At 41.3% G+C, this 22,312-nt stretch overlaps 3 protein-coding genes across 5 annotated transcripts; 1 reads left to right on the top strand and 2 right to left on the bottom strand.

Annotated features, from left to right (window-relative positions):
- Positions 1-1,355: 1,355 nt before the first annotated feature.
- Positions 1,356-5,685, bottom strand: LOC139303664 (GTPase IMAP family member 4-like). Of its 2 annotated transcripts, none has more exons than XM_070927504.1 (8): positions 5,547-5,685; positions 5,133-5,257; positions 4,353-4,430; positions 3,059-3,118; positions 2,876-2,926; positions 2,709-2,759; positions 2,396-2,446; positions 1,356-2,319 (listed from the first exon to the last, which is right to left on the bottom strand). In XM_070927504.1, the coding sequence occupies exons 2-8, from the start codon at positions 5,167-5,169 to the stop codon at positions 1,616-1,618; spliced, it is 1,032 nt and encodes a 343-aa protein (XP_070783605.1). In that variant the 5' UTR covers positions 5,170-5,257; positions 5,547-5,685; the 3' UTR covers positions 1,356-1,615. The 2 variants fall into 2 exon arrangements, with proteins under 2 accessions (XP_070783605.1, XP_070783604.1); XM_070927503.1 differs by having other exon boundaries at positions 3,068-3,118.
- A 180-nt stretch (positions 5,686-5,865) lies between these two features.
- On the bottom strand, positions 5,866-11,155 carry xrcc6 (X-ray repair complementing defective repair in Chinese hamster cells 6). 2 transcript variants are annotated; one of them, XM_070927102.1, is made up of 12 exons: positions 11,083-11,155; positions 10,590-10,702; positions 10,040-10,181; positions 9,530-9,781; positions 8,993-9,179; positions 8,607-8,793; positions 8,245-8,413; positions 7,759-7,920; positions 7,478-7,607; positions 7,039-7,139; positions 6,804-6,920; positions 5,866-6,588 (listed from the first exon to the last, which is right to left on the bottom strand). In XM_070927102.1, the coding sequence occupies exons 1-12, from the start codon at positions 11,153-11,155 to the stop codon at positions 6,389-6,391; spliced, it is 1,833 nt and encodes a 610-aa protein (XP_070783203.1). In that variant the 3' UTR covers positions 5,866-6,388. The 2 variants fall into 2 exon arrangements, with proteins under 2 accessions (XP_070783203.1, XP_070783204.1); XM_070927103.1 differs by having other exon boundaries at positions 5,866-6,585.
- A 739-nt stretch (positions 11,156-11,894) lies between these two features.
- LOC139303254 (desumoylating isopeptidase 1-like) lies at positions 11,895-15,110 on the top strand. The gene is made up of 6 exons (XM_070927002.1): positions 11,895-12,221; positions 12,401-12,422; positions 12,542-12,611; positions 12,805-12,914; positions 13,312-13,434; positions 14,858-15,110. The coding sequence occupies exons 1-6, from the start codon at positions 12,134-12,136 to the stop codon at positions 14,937-14,939; spliced, it is 495 nt and encodes a 164-aa protein (XP_070783103.1). The 5' UTR covers positions 11,895-12,133; the 3' UTR covers positions 14,940-15,110.
- Positions 15,111-22,312: the final 7,202 nt, after the last annotated feature.

Raw genomic sequence — 22,312 nt, 5'->3', positions numbered from 1 at the left:
TTGGTGTGGTGCTCTACTTGAATGTCTGTGAATGTTGTGCAGGCAGAAAAACTCAAACAAAGACCTAAAAGTGGCTAAAAAGCTGTAAATAGCTTTTAAAAAAGATTTTAAATTACAGGAGTAATTTGATTCAGTGTTAATATAAAACATATTTCTTAATGCAAGTGTCAGCCCTGTTTAATGCCAGGACATGACCACAATACTGTTGATACATTTGAAAATGCATCTCTTTTCCTCAGTTGTGGCCTTCCTGCTCCGCCAATAGCATGTTCAGCCACAGAGAATTGATCTTTTTTGAAAGCGGTCTTCAAATTTAATGAACTCAGAAATGCTGGTGTTGTATTTTAGTACTGAAGCTTTTAAGAAAGTGTTTTTCAGCTAAACACTACTACTGTGGGTCCAAAAGTCAAGAATCAGTTTACTGAACAGTAACAAGAGTAACAAGTTATCCAAAAGTGACACTGGAAAATGTTGGAGCTAATGATGTAAATATTGGATTTTGCAGTAACTTTGTTTGACTGCAAAACACTGTAGTTAAAGCAGCTTGAGATGTCAAAGCTAATGATTTTTTTTAACCCTTAAACATAAAAAAAAAGCAGATGCCAAATCACAGTGATAATGATTCCTTCCATCCATCCACCTCTCCACCTTTCCATCCGTCTCGTGGTCAGGCTCAGACTTCAGGACCTCACTCCAGCTCCTCCCTGAGTGCTCTCAGACCAGCTGGAAGATAATGAATGCCATTTCATTTTGGGAAGAACTGTTCCTTTAACACCTTTTTCTCTTTTTCTCAGGTCAGAGGTCAGGCTCGGCAAAAGAACAGCAGACCAGTGGGTGTTATTTTTTTTCCTGTGCTAGTTTTCCTCTGCTTTACTAGTGTCATTTGTGTTTTGTCTGCCAAAGTGTGGGCAACCTCAATTCTCAAAATGAAAAGTTAATTAGAGTGGGTTTACACTGCAATGGCGACATATGCTTGCAAAACAAAGATGATATTAATATTTCCCAATTAAAGCCAGATTGATTAACTGATATTATGATGTCATACATCAACTTGACACTGTCATCTGTAGCCAAAAGATTTTTTCTGATCACAGCTACATAAATACAGCCTATAAAACCTGCAATTAAATGAGCTCGTTTACATTTAAGTAATTCAAATTAATTTTTGGCCTAAATGCTGTTGCATTTAGAGAAAGTCCAAGTATGACTTCTGTTTATTTTCCTCGATCATCTTTAAAATTTGATATCTCTTATAAAAGATGAAAGATAGGGGAGGGCTAAGAAAACATGGAACACAGGCCTACACAAAGGAATAAACAGACATCGAAGAATTACAACACACCAGAGTGGGAAAATTAAGTGTGTGTGAGCATGATATCTAACCAAAAGCATCTGCGGCATGTTGAAAACCAAAAGGCGGCCAGTGGCAGTAAATACATTTGGACAGTGGTAAACCAGCAGAGTGACAAAAATACCTCAGGCAAAGAAACACACTTGCACTTAAACTCAAAATTGCATGTTTAACACTTGAATGAATCCTACCTCCTCTCTCTCTCTCACACACACACACACACACACACACCAACAACTCCTTCTCTCCTTCTCCCTCTCTTATTTACATGTGTCCCAGTTTTCTAGCCAGAGCAGAGGCCATGTCAGCTAGCAGCTCCTCCCTGATGCGGTCCTCTTTCCTCTGCAGCTCGTGGACGAAACACCCCCTCAGAGTCTTCATCTCCATCACTCGCCCCACCACCTGCTTGATCGTCTCACTCTGCACCTCCGGGGGGCAGTCCGGCCTGTTGTCCACTAGCTCTGGTCTCTGGTCGCATACAGGTCTCAGACCCCCGGCGTCCACATCCAGCAGCTGATCTACCGCGTGCCGTCGACCCAGACGGTCTGCATGGGTGAGCACTGGGAGGATGTACCCCATGGCCCCATCTCCAAACAGCTCAAGGGTGGCTTGGACTGCCTGAGCTGCATCCTGGTCTATCCCTTTGCTGGAGCCTGGAGCTCGGATCACCAGCAGGAAGGCGTGTGGTCCAGGACTGGCGAGCTGAAGGCTCCTCAGAGCTTCCCTGGCTCTCTTGTCGTTCTCCAATGAGGGCCCCAAAAGATCTGGGGTGTCGATCACTGTAACCTCTCTACCATCCATTACTGTCCTTCTCTTGGTGCTCTCCATTAGGGGACCCATGGGCGCCTTTGTCTCACTGTTGCCCAGCAAAGTATCTGCCAGAGAGGTCCGTCCTCCACCGGTGGGCCCCAGGAGGATCAGCTTCAGGTCTGGTTTGTTGGGACTGCTGCTGGTCAGATCCTCTGACCCTGCAGAGGCGACACGTTTTCATTAGATAAATAAAAAAAATGCACATTGCAGAAAAGCAGCTTAACTTGAACTGACCTGTGTTTGCTTTGATGAGAGCAACTAGCCACTTGAACTTGGAGGAAAATCCTGATGGAGGAGCAGATTGTAAGTCAGTTGGTTTAACTGTTAATTACAGGCCTATAATTATCATGTAGATCTATCACTAAAATAGCTCCACTCCCTTCAGATACTAAATTGCTGTCATGTGTCTGCTGACTTTCCGAGTCACTTCCTCCCTACCCAAACTTACCCACTCAAATTGTAAACTTCTCCTGACCTGTTTGCCTTCACTTAAAAAGTCCATTTGAAGCACAGAGTGAAGAGTAAACAACATGCAGGCAGTACCCACCTACAATGAACCGCCAGAGTCGAGACAGACATTTGAACAGGCTCTGGATTCCTGAGACATGAAGCACGAATAGAAAAGTTAGCATTTTTTAAAAAATTCATAGCTGACACGTGCCACGTTTGTGTTTTATTCCTTTGAGTCAGAAATGAGAGATTTATATTTTGTACCGCGAAGGGTTCCCACTATGCGGCTCACCCAGCTCCAAAGAGTTGACAGCCCTGAGGAGGAGACAACAACACACATTAACGTACACGTACTAATGGCGACGGTAGTGTTGTGTGCTGTCAGTTAAAACCAGGCTGTGAGGGGGAGCACAAAGTGACCTCTGACCTCTGATATATGACTCCAACCAAACTCACCAGTTAGAGAGCAGAACAGACGAATCGGCCATCGGATCAGAGCAGGGAGTGCTGCAGGTAAAACAGGCTACTATCAGACCCTCAATTGAATGAGTTGAATACTGTCATTGTGAAGACATACAGAGAGCCCCCACAAAACTGGACCCTGATTGGCTGATGGAAGCATCTCCTCTAATCAAACTTGTGAGTGAGTCTGCAGATCAGAGACATTCAAGCTCTGATCCTGCAAACTGCCCTCACTGTACAGATTTCAGTAGTTCAATAAACCACCAGCAAGAAATGATCTCCATATAAAATCTTTAATTGTATACAGTGTGCACATAAAGATGGGAAACTTTGAATTCCCATTACATGGAACCTTTTTCTGCTAAAGTGCCTTACAAATCTGGAGGGCTGCATTTGGGATAACAGGGCTGCTGAATTAAATGTGGTCCTCAGTGTATCTATAAATAATTCATACTTTAATGTCACACTACTGGAGTATGCGTTTGGGTGAAGAATCCTTCACTGAGAAAAATAAAATTCAAACAGGGGACCATTTTCATTTAAAGTATAAGGCTGGTGTTATTTTATATTTTTCTTATTGTCAACAAATCCCATGTAAAGACCAAAACCAACAGTCTGTTAGTCCCTCTCTCAATACTTTTTTTCCTAACTTTCTTATTGACTCTGTGGCACATCGTCCCAAACCAATTCGTTCCTACTGAAAATCTTTAAAACAAGTCACAAATACTGTGCATAGATTTTTTAAAAAAAAGGCTCAGTAATTTGCTAAAACAGCTGAACAGTGCAGTTTTTAGCAAAGTTCTGTGCATTTGTTGAGAACTATTTTCAGCAGTGGATTAATACACATTTGGTGCACTAGGTCAGCAGCAGTGTGTGGGGTTAACTCCATGTTCATTGTCATGTATTTTTAAGTTTTGGACAACAATGGAGGTCTACAGCACAGAGGAATCTGGCCACGCAGACAATACATGTTAGTGGGATTAAGTCATTGTTGATTTTGGTCTTTATTTATCGCTAAAAAATGGGGGGAGGTTAGGGTCACCCTCTGTAAGCAGGACCCATAATTCCTGGCTGACATCCAGGGATGTCTGTTCTCATCAAAACCACTTCTGATAAATTCAAGCAAGTAATCTGTTTAGCGTTTTCTGTGCTTTCTAGTTTCCAGACTCACTATCTCTGAGGAGGACAGGCCAATCAATCAAACAATATGGCTTATACTTCAGGGGATCTTTCTGTTTTTCCAAATGAATATGAAGTTGTGTGTCGGTGAGTGACTGACTCTGTGAGAATCTGTAGAGAAGATACCCCACCACAGTGAAAGCTCCCATCTGGACGCTGTTGCTGTTCTGAAACCAGCCTAAACAGAGAGGAGAGGGAGGAAAGCACAACATCAGTATTACAATGTTGTACACAACTTATCATGGGGTTTACCTTTGACCCAAATGTGAAATACTCTAAATCCCAGGAAACCACCATTGTTCAATGCAGGGCTTTGTGTGTGTAGGCCCATCAAGGTTTACTTAAGTAAGTAAACGCTCTCTTTTTAATCTTCGTATGTACAGGCTGACATCACAGTCTCTTTCATTCCAGGATTGTTTTATGGCAGGAACGTTTTAAATATGGCAGTTCACAACTGCTGAAATTGCTAAACAACTGCTAAAATTGCTTATATAAAATAATTATTTAATAAAATGCTTAAAACATTTTTGATTGCTTCATTGTTTGTTAAGTTTTTCAAATTGTCAGGAGTCGATTACTTGGATTTATTTTGAAAATACTAACCCGGAAGTCAAAAATGTTTTGCTGCTAACTTGACGTTATAGACTACATACTCCACAGTCTACAAATCTGTAGAAATCTAAACCACTTGGTTTTTGCAACCATGAAGACACATATGACGTAAGATGAGATAAAAACCCTGAGTGAGTAATGAACATCTCATTAAGTCCCAATTTAAATTATAAATTATTATAATATAAATTATAAATACAAATAATACTATGAAGATCTTTAATGTCTTTAAAGGTATGTTTGATGAGTTTTTAAAATTCCGTCTCACCTGTAACAGCATCGTCCTTTTCACATTGACACTCCATTTCTCTGCTGGTGACAGACCTTCAGCCAGTGTCAAGGCAGCGGGAATGTGTGTCGGCACTTCTGCTCAGAACTTTCAATATAAAAGCCCTAAAAGTTCAAGACAACACCGTTGACAAATGTTTTGCAACGCTGATGTGATTATACAAACAACTCAAATTAAATGTAGGAATAACATCAGGTTTAAATCTGTTAGTACAGCAAAAGTGCCTAGACATCATTTTCACGATATGTCAGTCAATTCAGACCCTAGAAGAGGTTCCATATCTACAATATGCAGCAAAGTCAACACAGAAAACCTACATTGGAGAACTATGCAGTTGCTTGAAAGTCCATATTGACCCATAGCAATGGCAAAATGTTCCTAAAGCTCCATTACCTGGTGTGTAGTCAGACAGTCCTCCACTTCCAGTCTGTCAAAACCTGACACAACTCATGAGGTCAAAGTTGTATGTGATCCCTTCTTCCTGGTGTTGTGCAGAAACATTTGCATGTGGAGGCCTGCCCTCAACAGGAACGCTGCTCCTACTTTATTGTGCTGTGTTGCAAAACAATGCAGTGAGAAGGTCCAGGCATGCTGGTAATGCTGCGGTCTTACTTTGGAAGGACACACCTTTTCTCTTGCTACAAGAAGAACTGGAAATGCTGCATAAGATGTACAGTATACTGACTCATGCAGTAAAATAAAACAAACTAGATGCAGGGCTGTAAAAGGTTTTTGTTTTATTAATGCAAACGTAAAATGATCAACAAGTTTCATCACTAGTTACAGTGCATTCCAATGCACACAAGACTTTTTCATAATGTTGTTACCCATATCATCCAGTTTGAGCGTTCTTGATCACAAGAAGATGACTTGCTTTTTTACATACAAACAATATTCATGTAACGTAGAGCAGACACAGTAACTGCAGACAATAGCACTGAGCTGCACTGAACAGTGCTGCCTTGTAAAAAAAAAAAAAGGGTGAAGCAACAGGATTAGTCTTATCAAGCTTTTTTTGTTGACACAGTGTCCCGGTGCATCTCAAAATTCACAGGCCACACAGTCAATTTAAATCCATTGCCTGCTGTTAAAATGAATCACAGAATTGATCAGAAGTTGGTTTGTGCAAAGTGGCTGAAGACATTTCTACACCTGGAATCAGGTGTAACAGCAGATCACTGATCTGGTCAAGTTTGCCCGCTCATGAAGGCACAGCGAGTTGTATATTCAACTCCTCATGGGCCCAGCCGGGCAGTCAGAGCATCTATCAGCTCCTGCTTCTTGGTCCCAGTGGTCCGAACCCCGAATTGCTTACAGGCCTCCTTCAACACGGGCACGGTCAGCTTTCCCAGGGTGCCATTCTGCACATGGGCCCTCAGCTCGTCTTCTGGCACCTGCACTTTGGGCTTCTTCTCAGCTCCGCCTCCGGCATCTGCTGCAAGTTCATTCAAGGAGAAAAGACATTCAGTCAAAAGAACAATCAGTTTGTTGCTGTACCATAGCACAAAGTGAGCACAGCAGCCAGCCGTCAGTACTGATCGGTGACTCGATCAAACCCCTGCAGATACTGTGTATTGGACAACAAGCAAAAACAACAAAGATACAGTAAAAAGCAATTTTTGGAGTTTCTTTTATGACTCCAGCTCAGACCTGTTTTGCGTTTGGGACCCGGTTTGCTCTCAGGGTTGTAGTCGGCAGGGTAGACCAGATCTTTAAACTCCTGAACCAAATCACCCAGACGGCGGTCAATCTGGTCCACCTTTGGCACTAAGACAGAGAGAAAGAGAGAAGAGAGAAGAGGACAGACAGGTACAGAAAGTGTGAGATGAAGAAACAGCCACGACAGGAACCAGGATCTCTTAATATTCGTTTGTCTGCATCTTACTGATGAGGTCCTCTACATCCTCTGGAGCCATCATATCCAGGGCCAAGGCCTCCAGGTTCCTGTAATGCTGCTGGATGACTGGATTCTCAAAAGCATCACTCCTGCATTGCATTACGAAGAATGAAAACACAAAGAAACCAAGTGAATAACCTTATTATGACTCAGAGATCACACTTGCTAGCTATTATTTTGTCACCACAAAGTGTCCATAAATTCACACGAGAAAGGGGTCATGTTATAATGGGGCTACTTTTTGTTAATTAAACGTACGTCCCTCAGTATTTCCCGCGTGGCAAACGACACACACCGAAGACAGGCACACTGTTTTGCTTTTTTGGATTACAGAATTTGATACAGCACCCTAGTTTATTTCTACTAAACCGTTTTTTGGGCATCTCTAAACTAAGATCTCTGTAGAGTGCTGAACATGTGCAGCTACCTGTATTTGAAGCGCAGCTTGGAGACGATCTCCTTCATTTTGTCCACCTGTATTTGTGAGGCCGATGGACACTGGGGGGGATCCAGAGTCCGTATGTCGTCGGCGTATGGCAGGTAGATGACGTTGAAACCTGATGCAGGCAAGAGAGACGACAAGTTGCCATAAAGCTTCAGTACACTACAATGAGACTATAACATAGTTGCCTATCTTGCTTATCACTGGAAAAGAGCTAGAAAAGCCAAATACATTGGTAGAAACAGCAAAAGGAGGTAAAGTATTACCTGGTGGTGTTATCTGTACTTTCCCCTTGTCGACCTCCTCTTTCTGAGGCACCAGGGCAGCAAATCGAGGCGGGTAGTTTCGGCGAGAGATGCAACGGCACAGAGCGAACACATTCCTCTCGCTACACTTTGTCAACAAGGCAGAGAACAGACACGCGCTGCCTGAGGTGGAGAACACAGGTTCAGACCCAGCGGGCCACTATTCACTCAGGGTGCTGTAAGTTTGATGACACCGTCCTTTAAACTTATCAGAGGCTTATTAGCATGCATGTTCAAACACAGATACACACTATACACAATCTTGATTGATCTGCTGAGTATTTTCTTGATTAATCTTTTGGTCGATTAAATGTCATAAAATAGTGGAAAATGCCCATCACAATCAATATCCCAATATCCTCACACTATTTGGAAATACTGTGGTTTTAATATTCCTTATCATCAGTTTTGAAGTCGATCAGACACAGACAGACTAACGGTGTTTACCTTTCACCTCGTCCTCCTCGGGATAGATGAAGACGGCAGGTCGGATATGGTGGTGACGTTTGAGCTTCTCCATAGGTTTGAATCCGATCAGAAACATTCCAGGATCATCGAACTTCTTGATGGAGTCCACCTCGTCCCTCTCCATCACTATCTGCTTCTTACCGTACGTCTACAGCAGACAAACGCAAACAAACAAGCACTGAATAAAATCAGTGATAATTAACAGAAATGTATGTCGATGATCAACTGAATTCACATACATTTGGCTGCAGCTGATAAATGTTTTTGGTCAGTTGTTTGTCATCATGACATGTGATCATTTAGGATGTATTAATGGTTAGTTACAACAAGTCATCTCTTACCTGGGCTTTCTTTATCTCACTGGGCAGCAGCAGGCTGCCAGTCTGGGTGTGGAAGGTGCGGGTTTTGCTGCGGACCGGCTCGTTGGTTTCCCTGTAAAGTCTGATGGCACCTGGTTTCCGAGCTGTCACAGCAGTTGCATAAATTCCCACAGCTACGTTTATACCCTCACCAAGACACAGGTTCATCCTAAAGATGGCAGAGGGGGAAGGGTGGTGTCAAGAATAGATTTAAGTGATTGAAAATACACAAAGATGAACCACAAAAGAAGAAGAAAGCAAAACAGAGCAATAAATAAAAAAGGAAAAGGGAAGTGACTAATCTGCAGGAAGCCAGGCAGTAAGAACGTTTATCTGTCTGGAAACGGAAACGTGTCACTTGTCTCTACCTGGCCAGAGATCTCTTCTTCTGCTCCTTGGCCCGCACCCTCTTCTGGAGGTCCTCCAGTTTGTCACAATGCTCCAGCTGCAGCCCCAACTCGCTCTCATCCTCAGGTGGACTTACAATGTCACGAAAGAAGGGCGAGACATCAAAGCCGCCCGGTTTTATCAGATGCATTAAATCAATGACGACACCTGAGAGAGAAGGGATTAGTTGAATGAGTCGAATTAATGTAAAACTCTGCCTGTATTATCAGCTAACCTATAAAAAATCAGACTGCAATAGAGAATTCCGCTTAGGAATTATGAAATAAAATTATGGTGTTCGGCATAGCTCCAATCAGAGAGAAGTTATACATTTTACTGTCTGGGTTGATAATGACATAAATGCTTCTGTGTGCGGCTTACTGCTGTAAAGTCACAGGCTTTCTGCATACTGAATTTGGCATGCAAACAGCAAAGTTTCCAAGAGCAGCGTTGAGCTTTACTCCAAAACAGCATTACAGGTTTTCATGGAAGACGAGCAGCCTTTGCGTCAGTCATACCAGTCTCTTTCAGGTCACTGGCCTTGGTGCGAGCCTGTCGGTCCTTTGCACTGTCGCCACTGTGTGGTTCATCCCTGCAGGTGAAGATCATGAGCCGCTTGTGTGAGAGCCGTAGCTTGATGTCACTGTAGAGGTTGGCGCAGCACCAAAGGGCGTCGCCTAATGACGTCTCCCCGCTGCCCATGGTCTCTGCCGCCAGCTGGGCACCTTTTTCCCCCCGCAGAGCGTCCACCTCCTGCACTCGCTTTGCACCTATGGAAAATAAGGGAGCAGACAGACAAAACAGGACAGATGAGGAAAAACAGAATGAACAGGGTTGCATTGGTATTTTCAAGTGCTCTTATGTTTTTGTGAAAAAATATTAAGTTACAGAGTTGAAAATGTTTTATCTGAAGATATTTGAGGGATGAAACCTGTGCACAAGACGTGTGTCATTTGTCTTTGCAGCAAAACTACAGCATTATAGATAGAGTGTGATCATGTGTTAGTTTGAAAAGTGCAGCTTGTCACCTGGTTCATCGAGGTTGTGGTACACGTAGACATGCTTGAATGAGTTCTTGAGATTTTTGCTCTGCTCTGTGCCATAGAAAACCAAAGCCATCAGGTCCCTGTGACTGCTAATGATCTTACTGGTGTACACACTGCGCACAACCTACAAGGACAGAGCACCAACACTTATTATCGTAAGACATCAGGCATATCTGTGAACAAGAACAACTAATGAGGTGATCCTATGATACTGATATGCAGTAGGTAAGCTGAGGAGGTTTTCAGTTTCTCATATGAATTCAGTCTAAGAAATGTCTCCTTACCTTCAAATAATTTAAAGTCTTTTGTGATGATTTACGCTTCAAAATGCTTTCCCCCAACTTTCTGTCTTACGTAATAGGATAATTCCAGCACATTTCTTGCCATTCCCACGCATGCGACGATCTGGATAATCACCTCATTCAATTTCCAAACATTTCCAATTGTTTACAAAAACGGCTGTTACACAAACAAAAGAGGCAGTACACAACAAAGACAGAGCAAAAGAGACCTAGATAACTGGCCATCTTACCTGCATGGTCATGTCGAAGTTAGAGGGCTGCCCATCTTCTCCTTTGATGAACATTTCCTTGGAGGCATCAACCAAGAAGACCAGACTGTCTCTCCCTGTGACCTTGTAATCCCCTAACAAAGACAGAGAGTTGTTGTTGTGTAAAGACAATGTCTTAATTTTGGTGTCAGATGCTATCTGATAACATATTTAAACTCATGTGTTACATGACATGGTAATAACTGCAGCTCATAACACTACACTCCATGGCATTATAAAGTGTGATCAAGTCAAAGTTGTCATATATAGTTATATTTAACTGTATATTATTTATAATATATATAATATACATATATCATATTTATTATATTTCTCTTCGCTTTTCACCCTACTTGGTGAAATGTAATAATGTGAAGGACAAATCTAGCAGAGAGGCTTAATGAGCAAATCAGAGTGATTCATGGTAGCTGACAATTATTTGCACGTCAGATGAAGTAATGGGCTTTCACCTCACCTCCAGACTGCTCTCCATCCTCTTGCTCTTCCTCCTCATCCTCATTCCGGTAGTATGCGTTCCACTCCGCCATTTGGCTCTGTCAAGGGATTCAGCAGTTCGGGAGTATTTATACACAAAGTGCATTATCAATACTGAGGTAGTGAGTTAAAATGATGATGAATGATGTTAGATCGTGTCTAAATTGCCCAGCTCAAAAGTCGATTCACTGACTCGCTGGTCTCCTTCAAAACTTTCAATAAATACGTAACCACCTAAACAAATATAAGTGTGGCGCTAATTTAATCAGACAACAATACCTGAATAATTAATAATGTTTAATTAAGATATTATTAATGTTAAATTAACTGAGGTGCCAACTTTACCCAGGCAACGCTAGCTAGCTACCTTAGCTTGTAATTAGCCACTGCTCGTTTCAATGGTATCTCGAGGTGGCCTTGTAAACACTTATCTTTCTAATAACGCACACAAACTATATGAACTAAACGCATTAAAACAATAACTTGAAGACATATTTAGTCATTGTAACAGCATTCAGTCACTTGCCGTGCTCTGTTGCCACTTCCTACCCACAAGTCCAGACTAGTTTCAATGGCTGGCGCGTTCAAGTACGTGAACGAGCACGCTGAAAATCGTACGTCTATTGGACGCTTGTCTGCCAATCTAAGGCGCTGGCCAATCTCAGTGAAGTAGGAGGGATTTGCTTGCAGAGAGGCTCGACTGCGGAAGGAGGGTCCCTCTACATGCGAAAGCACTTTTTTGACAGTCATGTTGTTGTTTTACAGTTAGACAGTGACGCAGCACCAGCTGTTAGCACCCGGCAATCTCGGGCTGTCACTGGGAGATTAATATTTCCTACTTTATTTATTACCTTTCATTCTAAACAGTCTGTAGCTTATGTTTATATCCGCAACAGCTCCACAGGAAACTTTTTCATTAAAGTTTTGTTTGCTGGCTACCGGTAGGCCAGTTAGCCGGCCAGCTCTTGGTGGATGAGAGTAAGCTAACTTGAACTGCAGTTGTCATTTTGAAGAAATCTTTTTGTGTCATTATGGACCAAACAGGCTCTTACCCAGTTAAACTGTACATTTACGACCTGTCCAGAGGCATGGCCCGCCAGATGAGTCCCCTCATGCTAGGTGAGTTTCTGACGAGCTACCTGTTGGTTGGCTTCACGTAAGCTGTAGACAGTGGGATGCTTCTCAGACCTGAGCTATGACTTTTATCTTCTGCCAACGTGATACGACACTTGAAACACAAATAATTAGGGAATTCTGTCGATTCTGATTTAATTCAGTTTTTTTTTTTATCATCTCAGGGAAACAGCTTGATGGGATATGGTGAGTGCAGCTTCTTATAAGCTCATTTTGTAGTCTTTTCTCTAAAGATCCTGTTCACTGTGGTTAACTACTTTCATTGGCTTGGTTGTATTGGAATAAGATGTTTTGTTGTCTTACAGGCACACTGCTATTGTGGTCCATGGAAAGGAGTTTTTCTTTGTAGGAGAAGGCATTAACAATTGTTCACCTGTAAGAATCAGCTTCATCCTTTCCCCGAATACAAAGCACATACGATAAAGCCCTTTGCCACTTTTATGACTGTACAGGGAAATGCAAATATTTAGAAAATAATGGATCAAGATGTTTAAGTTTGTCAAAGTGTTTGGAACAAGACGTCCACTGAGGTGTGTGTGTGTGTGTGTGTGTGTTTGTTGCGTCTTAGGGTGGCACCCCCTTGGGTCAGCCTGACTCCATAGTGGACCTGGGCTCCACTGAGGTGCCGGAAGAGATCTTTATGGAGTACCTGACTTCACTGGCGGAGTCCACATACAGGTAAAGACTCAGACTCACTACACAAATTTAAATCCCAGTGGGCCCATTGGTAGGTAGGGGTCACTTTGCCACTACTTTGACTAGTAATGAACATGTTTTAAGTGCTTACCGCCCTTAGTTTTGATGTAGGCTACAACTTCCTTTTTTCCTACAGCATTTTTTAAAGTGAATTTTCAATTTTTATCTTAAATTTCTTGAAGAGATGCAGTGAGAGTGCATTTAAAGTCCCACACTTCTCAGTTCTTCCTGTTATCTCTCCGTCAAAATGTCTCTATCTGGTCTTTTCCTGCTACTCACCCGCCCTTCTCCACCCGCTCTGGCCTCTCTGTCTTTTCTCTGAATTAATGTCTCTGTCTCCTCTCTTTTTCTCTCTCTTCTTCATCCTCTTGGTGCACAGAGGTGACAAGTACAACCTGTTTGAGCACAACTGCAACGCTTTCAGCAACGAGGTGGCTCAGTTCCTCACAGGCAAAAAGATCCCATCGTACATTACAGACCTTCCATCTGAAGTATTGTCCACGTGAGTCAACTCAATTTAATAAGCGTCATGAAGCTGTTCTTGCATCACCAATGCTCTTCTTATTTTTCTCTCCGTTTTATTCTCTGTATTTTGAGCAAGTTTGGTGTCCATCTTTGCAAGTTCTGTAAGATAAGTAGTTGCCTCCTTTCACTTAGTTTAGGGGGACTGTTCAGGACATCAGAATCAGAATCAGAAATACTTAATTGATCCCCGGGGGGAATTAGACACGTTACAGGTGCTCCCATTCAAGAATAGAAGAAGTAGCATAGAGCTAGAAATGAGACGTATATAAAAATATAAGATATAAAAAAATACAAAATATATAAAAGATTTAAAGAAATATAAAAAATATATACATTTGCAGTATTTAAGTGAAAAATAATAAAATATATACAATAACAATGTGTATGTATGTATGTATATATATATATGTATTGCACTGGTGAATTATTGCACAGGTTATTGTAATTTTAAGTCAGTAACAGTCAGTTCAAGTATAAATATAAATATAGAACAAATAATGAGGTAGGAGTTGCTGACCGAGGGGAAATTAGTCCAGAATCAGTCTGTTTATTCTGAGTGTCTGACTCTCAGAGGGAGGAGCTGAACAGTTTGATGGCCACAGGCAGGAATGATTTCCTGTGGCGCTCTGTTGTGCATTTGGGTGGAATGAGTCTCACTGAAAGTCTGATAGTCTAATGCTGTCAACTGCATTAAGACATAGAAGTTCTTGAGCGCATGATATTGTGTGTTCATGTAATAGCTGACATAAATAGCAGTGGGGAAAAACTATAGATACAGTAGAGTTTAATAGTCCTGGAAATTGTTAAAGACAATGTCAAACATCTGCAGTGTGTACTGGCGTGAGTCCCTCAGGAGGGTTTTGTTTGTTTTGCACCAATGTTCCCCCAATTTTACAGAGAGGAATCGTTTGTAGAAGACATTGATAAAATGTCTTAATCAGAATCAGAAATACTTTATTGATCCCCGGGGGGGAAACATGACAATGTTTCATGGAAATGGTACATGTACTAACTAAAGTGAAAGTAGTAGAGCCAAGCTGAGATGTACTGAACATCCTAGTGTGCGTAGATGTGATGATGGATTTTTCCTTTGATCGGTTCCACTCATCTCACTCACCTCCTTGGGGAGTAGACACTGAAACAATTTTGCATTGCTGTGCATCGCTACATTTATGAAATATTAATGTTACAAACAGTATTGAAGTAACACTGGAATTTTTTTATTTATTGTGACACTGTGACTTCTGTCAGTTATTTGTCTCAATTGACAGACTGTTGTGAATTTGTGCTTTATTTCTTCCCCTTCCTCTTACCTAGCTCACATGCTGTCATTTCTTTAGGTTTTCTTCAGGCCTTTTGATTTCAGTGTAACTATACTGTCTACTGTGTTTCCTCTTTAGGCCTTTTGGCCAGGCTCTCCGTCCATTACTGGATTCCATCGTCATAAATCCTGGAGGCAACAACATAACTGGACAGAGATAGACAGGGCCTGTGCACATTAAGGAAAATACTTTTCCAGATAACCTGCCATCATTTGGACGGCCTTCTCTCTTCAGTTTCAAGTTCAGTTTCTGCATCTACACATCTGAGGTTTTAAGGTGTGCCAACCACCAGGCCACTGCTCTGGGTGCAATAAATCTGACGCAGCTACAAGTTTGTGTGTGTTCATAAAGTGACAGTTTAACCAAATCATTACATATCCTCCAGATTTGTATTTTAAATTGTTATTTGAGAGGCTGAATTCCTGCTTCCCTGCACTGGTACTCATGAGAGGCTTTTTAAAATAAACATCATCATTCTTTACTAAGGTGCTTCATTATGACAGACTGTTAGGAAGTGTGTTACTGTTAGATGACCAGTACAGAAATTGATTGACATGTACAGAAATGTATGTATTAAAGAATGTTGTTTCCTTGGTAGGCTATATACAGAACTTGGTGTATAACAAGCTCTTACTTTACCAGCACTATAACAGCAAAGCCTGACTAATCCTGTCGTACCTCAACCTCATCATGCGCTTACCAAACATCGGCCTTGTCTTCCACCCTTTCTGTCACCGTATCAATGACAGCTGACACTTCCTTGGGAACGAGAGTGTAGTTAAATGCTTCTTATAAGATGCCACGTTTAATTTTTGTGGCCATTCACACAAGCTAGATCGAATTTAGTTGGGACCCCCTTTATTTTATCCCAATTCTCATGATGTTTGAGCAAAGATTATGTCTGAATCTGTATTTTTAATGGGTGTTAATGGGTCTTTAAAAGTCTCCAAGGCTTTGCAGTCCTGTAAAAGGTTTACTTAAGTAATTGAATAAAAAGAAACAAAATGTAATTCTATCTGGATCCAGATCTGCATCAAAATACAGAAGGATTAAGAAATATTCCAAAATGCCCCAATGTGAAGAAATACTTTTAAAATCCAGAATCCGCACCAGGATCCAGATCGGTACCAATAACTAATCACTTGTTCCTTGGTCCTTGGCCTTATTATTTAAAAAAAAATTAAAAGTAGAGCTGTCGATCTCAACACTGCACAACTATTCTCCTAATTGTTTAACATGTCATTTTCTGTTTTGATTTTGTTCCCCTGTGGTCATTAGACATAATCAGTCAAAAGGCCGCTCTGCACTCCAAGGGCAAGGCCAGAGTAAGTGAACGTTAAAAGGAAGAAAACCGTGTACATCATTTCTGCTGGCCTTTCTTTGTATTGAGTGAAAACACAGTTTGACTTGTCTATAGTGTTCACATTTGTGTCCTCTGAGATGCTTGCTTCATTCAGGTCTAATGACCACAGAGGATTGTGTTTTTGGAAATACAGGACCAATCGTGTGCACATCATCTTTCAGTAGCTTCGCTTGCCAAGACCTTAGAATTTATTCAAAATTGAATTTGACAGAAAGTGTTCAAGCATTGAATATCTGTGTTTGTATTTTGTTTGTATTTACATGACTAAGCCAGGCATAGTGAACTGCATGTACAGCAGGTGTTATGCCCACAGCCACTTACCTGCATCACTGCAGGGCCATTAATCCCTCCTTAAAGAAAAGCAGATATTGTTGATGCCATCAGTGTCTTTATTCTCAGTTTACTCTCATTTACTTTCCTGAATAGCTTCCTTGGAATTATAAACTGTTATTTCGAGTAGACCTATTATTAGTATTGTGTAACTTATTGCTATTACACCTACTTCATTGTACTTAAAGTGTGTCTGCAGGTTGTTAAAAAGTAAAATTAAATTGTCTCAAATTTAATTTTGCATACATTCACTTATAGTTCTCTTAAATTGGACTGTTCCAGGCCCAAAGTTTTATTAAACTATTTAGTGTGATTTAATTTTATTTTTGCACTTAAGTGACCCTGTCACAAACTTTCACACATTGTTTATACAAACATTAAACTAAAAACGGTGCTATGAGTACTAAATTTACTTCGACACCCTGCATGCTGTTAAATGTATGGCATTTGAAACTTTCCTGAAGTTGTGATATTAAAATATCCTTCATGTCTTAACATTTCTGTGCTGTGAACTGTTCTGTGTTGAAGTATGGCTCTCATATTTATATTTATGAGCACAGTATATGCAAGGGAATGTATGTTCCGTGTTGATAAGAACATGAGTTCTTGTAGGATTAGAAGCGACCCGCCTTTGGGTACAAATGCTTTGGATTCATGTAGTATCAAGAGCAGCCACAGGGTGACACTACAGGCCCACTACAATGGCAGCAGCTAGTTTATGCCACAATATATCAAAGCAATGCATAAATCCTGATTGGTGGACCACAACTTCACCCATCAATTCTAGAAATATAAACACGTTCAAGATTTATATGTTTGTGATTGTCGCCGCTTCAAATCCCAGCTGGTCAAATGTTGTAAAATGTCCTGTAACTCCTGTCAGATGGTCCCTGAGTGTTAAGACTTCCAGCTATTCAAGATGGATCCTGTCCTGTCAATAGATAACTGTTAATCACAGCAGTAGTTATTCCTATCACTGACACACACACTACTTACTATTTAAACGTATCTCAAATGGAGAAATCTTAAAAGCCATATTGACTACTTATGGGGTTTCGCTGGTGTATGTTAACTTGATCCCACAAAGAACTGCTGATTGCTGTCAAGTTGTCGTTGAGCTGTTGGCTGCAGGGAGTTCAGTTTGTTCAGCGTGTTCAGTTTTTAGCTGACCTCATTAAGGTGCCTGCTGCTTGGTGTGTGGAGTGTTTTGCCCAAAAGGATCAAAGGTCCAACCTTTCTTTGACACAAGCACAAGTCAATTTTACAACCTTTAATATTTCATCTTCAAAAGTGGCATCAGTTACTAAACAATCCTCTGCAAAGAACATTTCTAGAACATTTGGGGTATAAATTAGTTGTAATAAGAAGTACAGGTACATACAGTATATACACAGTTCTGCTACATACTGTATATCACACCACTTTTGGATTGATCATATTTGTATTTCTACATTTACCATAGCTCTGTTCTCGTATATATTCTTTTATTAAACAAATACTGCAGAGGTTCATGGTGCCAAAGTGGGATGAATTCCCTCTTTTCACTTCACAGTTAGACAGTGAGAGCCCAGTACCCTTACACAGCACTAAACATCACTGTCTCCCCTCTGCTTGTGCAAACCAGCTTTAAACAAACTGCTGCATGCTCACAAATGCTTTACTGCAAATCAGATCTATACTCGACGCTACTTGTGTTTTGCGCGGCGTCCCATTTATCAGTCAGTGTTGTGTAATCACACAATAGAAACATTATCAATGCTTCAGACAACCTGTCTGCTTTGTGGTGCCTTCGTCCTAAACTACAGTTAATTTATGTCACTGTGTTTTGCCGCCAATGTAAAAACCCACTGCAATAATGTGACATACAGTACAGTAGGCCTACTTTATCATCCTCTATTGCACATTAGAAAATTTCACAACTCTGCTAATATAGATCTCTCTATGCATCATGTTTCATGTTACTAAAATGTGACATCAACGGCAATTATAATAAATACTCTTAGAATGAAAATGACTTAGTTCGTAAAGCCCTTATTCAAACAAAATATATAGGAAATCCCATTAAATAAACCTATTTACACAATACTCATTAATAAAGCAGAACACATTATTTCCGATGAGGTTTGCACTACATAAAAATGTGTTCAAAAAGACTGAATCATAATGCACACAAGATGTCAAACATTTAGCATAAATAGATGAAAAAAAGTGGTTCTACAAAGAACAGAGAGGTACCGTTGTTTTAGGAGGAGAAAATGCATGACGTCATACCATGAAAAAACATTGGAAGCACTTGTTCACTGCAAAGAACTAAACGTCTATTGCTTAGAAAATCTGTCTCTAAACCGGCAGATCTCCACATTTGAAACTCACAACATCAAGCATTGAGAGGAAGTGATGCCTGCCCAGAATCCTTTGCTGCGTTGGAAATGAGAAACGGTGAGTAATTGCAGACAAAATAGGAGCGAACGAATGAAAGAAGGAGAAGAGATGTGTTCAGTGGAAGAGAGACAGGTGTTTGGTGTCTTGGCCGCAGCATCAGTCACAGTGCTCCTCATGGGATTTGTTGTTTTGCGAAAACAGAAACAGTGACACGATGTTTGTTTGTGTTTGTTAGTGAATGAATGGGCTCAGCCTGCAGCAAGAAGCTCATGGAACATCACCTGTGGAGATCTGTCTTTGACAAGGATGCGGTGCGGCGCACTGTTTGTGGCTCGGGGGTCATGAGGAGTGAAAGTTATTTGAGGTGTCTGGGTGAAAGACCTCTGTGAATGTTTGGGTGTGATCACACCTCCCCAAGTTGAAAATTCGATTTCAGTATTTGGCTTGTCTGTATTCACGCCGCTCAATTACTGGGATTGTCTCGGTGCAAAGTTAGAGATTTTGGCAGTGGGAGAGAAAACCTTTTTCCATTGTCAAAACTCATATTTTCAGATAACTCTGTGTAGTTAGCTGGTGCCACCTAAAGGCATTGTTCAAGTATACTATTCAAAATACTTTGTGCGATTATGTCCACTGAGTTTCTGACATCTTTCAAAAAGAGTGCACTTTATAGTTACCGTTTTTCCCTGGTTATCAAATCCGTATACAGCTGACAGCGTGACACAAACAGAACAAAATGGGATTCATCCATAGGAGGCAAACTGCAGCAGAGGTTTAGCAGGTGTGTAGTTAAACTTAGTTTTATGTCTTCATGTGGTGCAGCTAGGGTCACGAAGAAAACGCTGTTTTAATAATGTTAACTTGGTTTAGGTGTCTCAATCTATTATAATAAAAACCATTGTGGACACTTATGTGATGTTAACCTAATCGTGTTCTCTTTTGTTGCCTTGAGAATCATGGTTGCTTACAGATGTTGTACTTCCTTAATAGCATGATATACAAGGATTTGAGGAAGGTTAAGCCTGCAGCTCAGACTTGAGTCTCTTAGGAAAACAGGGCATTTGAAATTTAGCTTGAAATCTGAGACCCATTATTTCCTCCATAACTTTGTGTGACTTTGTTGTGAAGTCTAAGCTAGCACCTGTGTGTGTGTGTGTGTGTGTGTGTGTGTGTGTGTTAGAGAGAGATCCTGTCATGTTTGCTAAACTTTTATATTTTTGCTCGACTCTTAATTCAGCTGCTACAAAAGCACCTCACACTTTAACCAAATAATTAGCATTAACATCATCAAATCTTCTCTGCTCTTTCAGCGCAAACAGAACCTTACGGAAGCGTTTCTTGACATGTGTGCCATCATCGTTAACACTTCACTTCAATGTTCAGTTCCTGAGGGTGTTGCAGCCATAAACTTTCACCAACAAGTAGGCCTACAGTGGATGTGTTGCATTAACTGTTGCATGTTCATAGCAGCAGCAGCAGCAGCATCCCTGCACAGTGTCCGTTGCTGTCCAGGCCTCAGAGACAAGATGAGAAATGTCCAACGCTCCAGGCCTGAAAATGCCTCAGCGAATTCCTCTGCAATGGTGCCCGGAGGCTGGAAATTACACATCCACACACGTCCCCGCACTCTTGAGTTATGACCCAGACAGTTCAGTAGTGAGAGACCCAGATCCACAGTGACTCCTTCCCTTTCCTTCCCCCAAGGAAGGAAAACACGCAGCCACGTATGTTTGTTTTTCTATTTTTCTCTTCTCTCTCCTCCCTTTCTCTTCTTTTCTAAAGAGTCCCAGCCTCTGGCTCTTACTCTGTCCCTCTCCTTCTCTCCGGTCGGGATGGAGGCTGATGGGAGCTGACATGATGGTGGCATTGTCCTCACCGTCGAGTTAATGTGACCTCGGGGATGCTGTCCCTGCATGCTTGGCCTGATGGCACAGAATGCAAAGCGCTTCGTCGTGGAGAGAGGGTGGGAGAGGCCGGAAGGGGTGAAGAAGAAAAGAGGAGAAAACTGCTGTGCATGGAGGTAGAAAGAGAGATGCACAGTAGTAGAGGTGTTTTTACAAGAGGAACAGGAGGGAACTTATCAAAGAACTGCACAAAAAGGCATCTATGGGGCCTGGAAATGACCTGAACTGTGTTACCTTGAGATGATTTATGATTACATTGTAACTAAATGGTATATTATGTAGACTATGAGAAATGTCCAGCGTATCAAAAACAAATCAAAATTCAAACGCCTCTTATTTAGATATCGCACTCGTGTTTTGAAATGTAACAAAATGTCGACCAGTAGTTAGCTCCAACAGAGGTATCACTTGAAATTCCACATTCGAGCTTAAAACAAGTTGGATTTCTACTGCCCCATACCACGAACTGACCATAGCAAGGTCATTTGGCAGATCGAAAAAAAAGAAAGAAATTTGGCCTGGCGCTGAGATTTTTGGCTTCCAAATCAGACTTTATGCTGTTTGGGAGCAAAAACACCCCACTCACTGGAGTTACGAAGGACTTCTCAACCACCACTTTTAGTGGAAATACTGTAAACTCATGTTTGTGCCACAAAACAAATGATAAGCAGCTTACGTTCTTTTACTTAATGTTTCTGCTCTAATTAGCTTGCTAATGTACAGACCGCTGTTGTTACATACAGTAGTGGCTTAATCAATGTAGCTCGGAGGAATAGTTTGACATTTTGGAAAAATGATTTCCACTTATTTGCTTTCTTGCAATGTGGTATCAGTCTTCTCATATAACTCAAGAGAAAGCCCATTTTGTATTTCCCAAAATGTCGAACTGTTCCTTTAAGAGGGAGGGAGCAGTGGATTTAGAAGGAAGCGTTTTATCGATGTGTTGCAGTAAGATTTTCAGTGTACCTTCAAATTTAAGTGAATGGTTCCTGAGGTCTAACTCCTGAAGGTGAACCACAGAAATGGATCTTAAAGGTTGTAACCCACATTTACATCAAATGCAGCCATTGGGAATAGCTGCATGTTTTCACCGAACGTCTCCTTGGATTGGCGGAGACAGAAAGTGTGGGCTCTGGCTGCAGTTTCTCTCATCTCAGCTCCAGGCTCATTGTGGAATGAGCCAGCTGGTTATTTGGCAGCCACGTGTACCAATGACCTACTGTACCTAAACTTAACCAGAGTTACTTGACTAACACAAACTCACTGTTCATTCCTGCCAAGTCTGACAGGAAATCAACATGTAAAACCTTACCACAGACAAAGTCGAGCTTGCTCCCTGCTCTACGAGCTGGTGCTCCCGTCCCTGTTCCTATAAGACCTGGACGACCGCAATGAAAGGCTGTGTGACCTTTAGGAGCCTGAGAGTGGTTTTAAGCAACCTAGATTTCCTTTCAGAGTCTATATACTTTACATGATCAATGTGCAAAACCCTTGCTGGAGTCAAATAATAACCTGTACCAGCTGAGTCTATTGTCCGTAAGAATGGTGGTTCTG

The sequence above is a fragment of the Enoplosus armatus genome, chromosome 20 (genome assembly GCF_043641665.1).
Source record: "Enoplosus armatus isolate fEnoArm2 chromosome 20, fEnoArm2.hap1, whole genome shotgun sequence".
Lineage (NCBI taxonomy): Eukaryota > Metazoa > Chordata > Actinopteri > Centrarchiformes > Enoplosidae > Enoplosus > Enoplosus armatus.
This window is presented reverse-complemented; position numbering and strand designations above follow the sequence as displayed.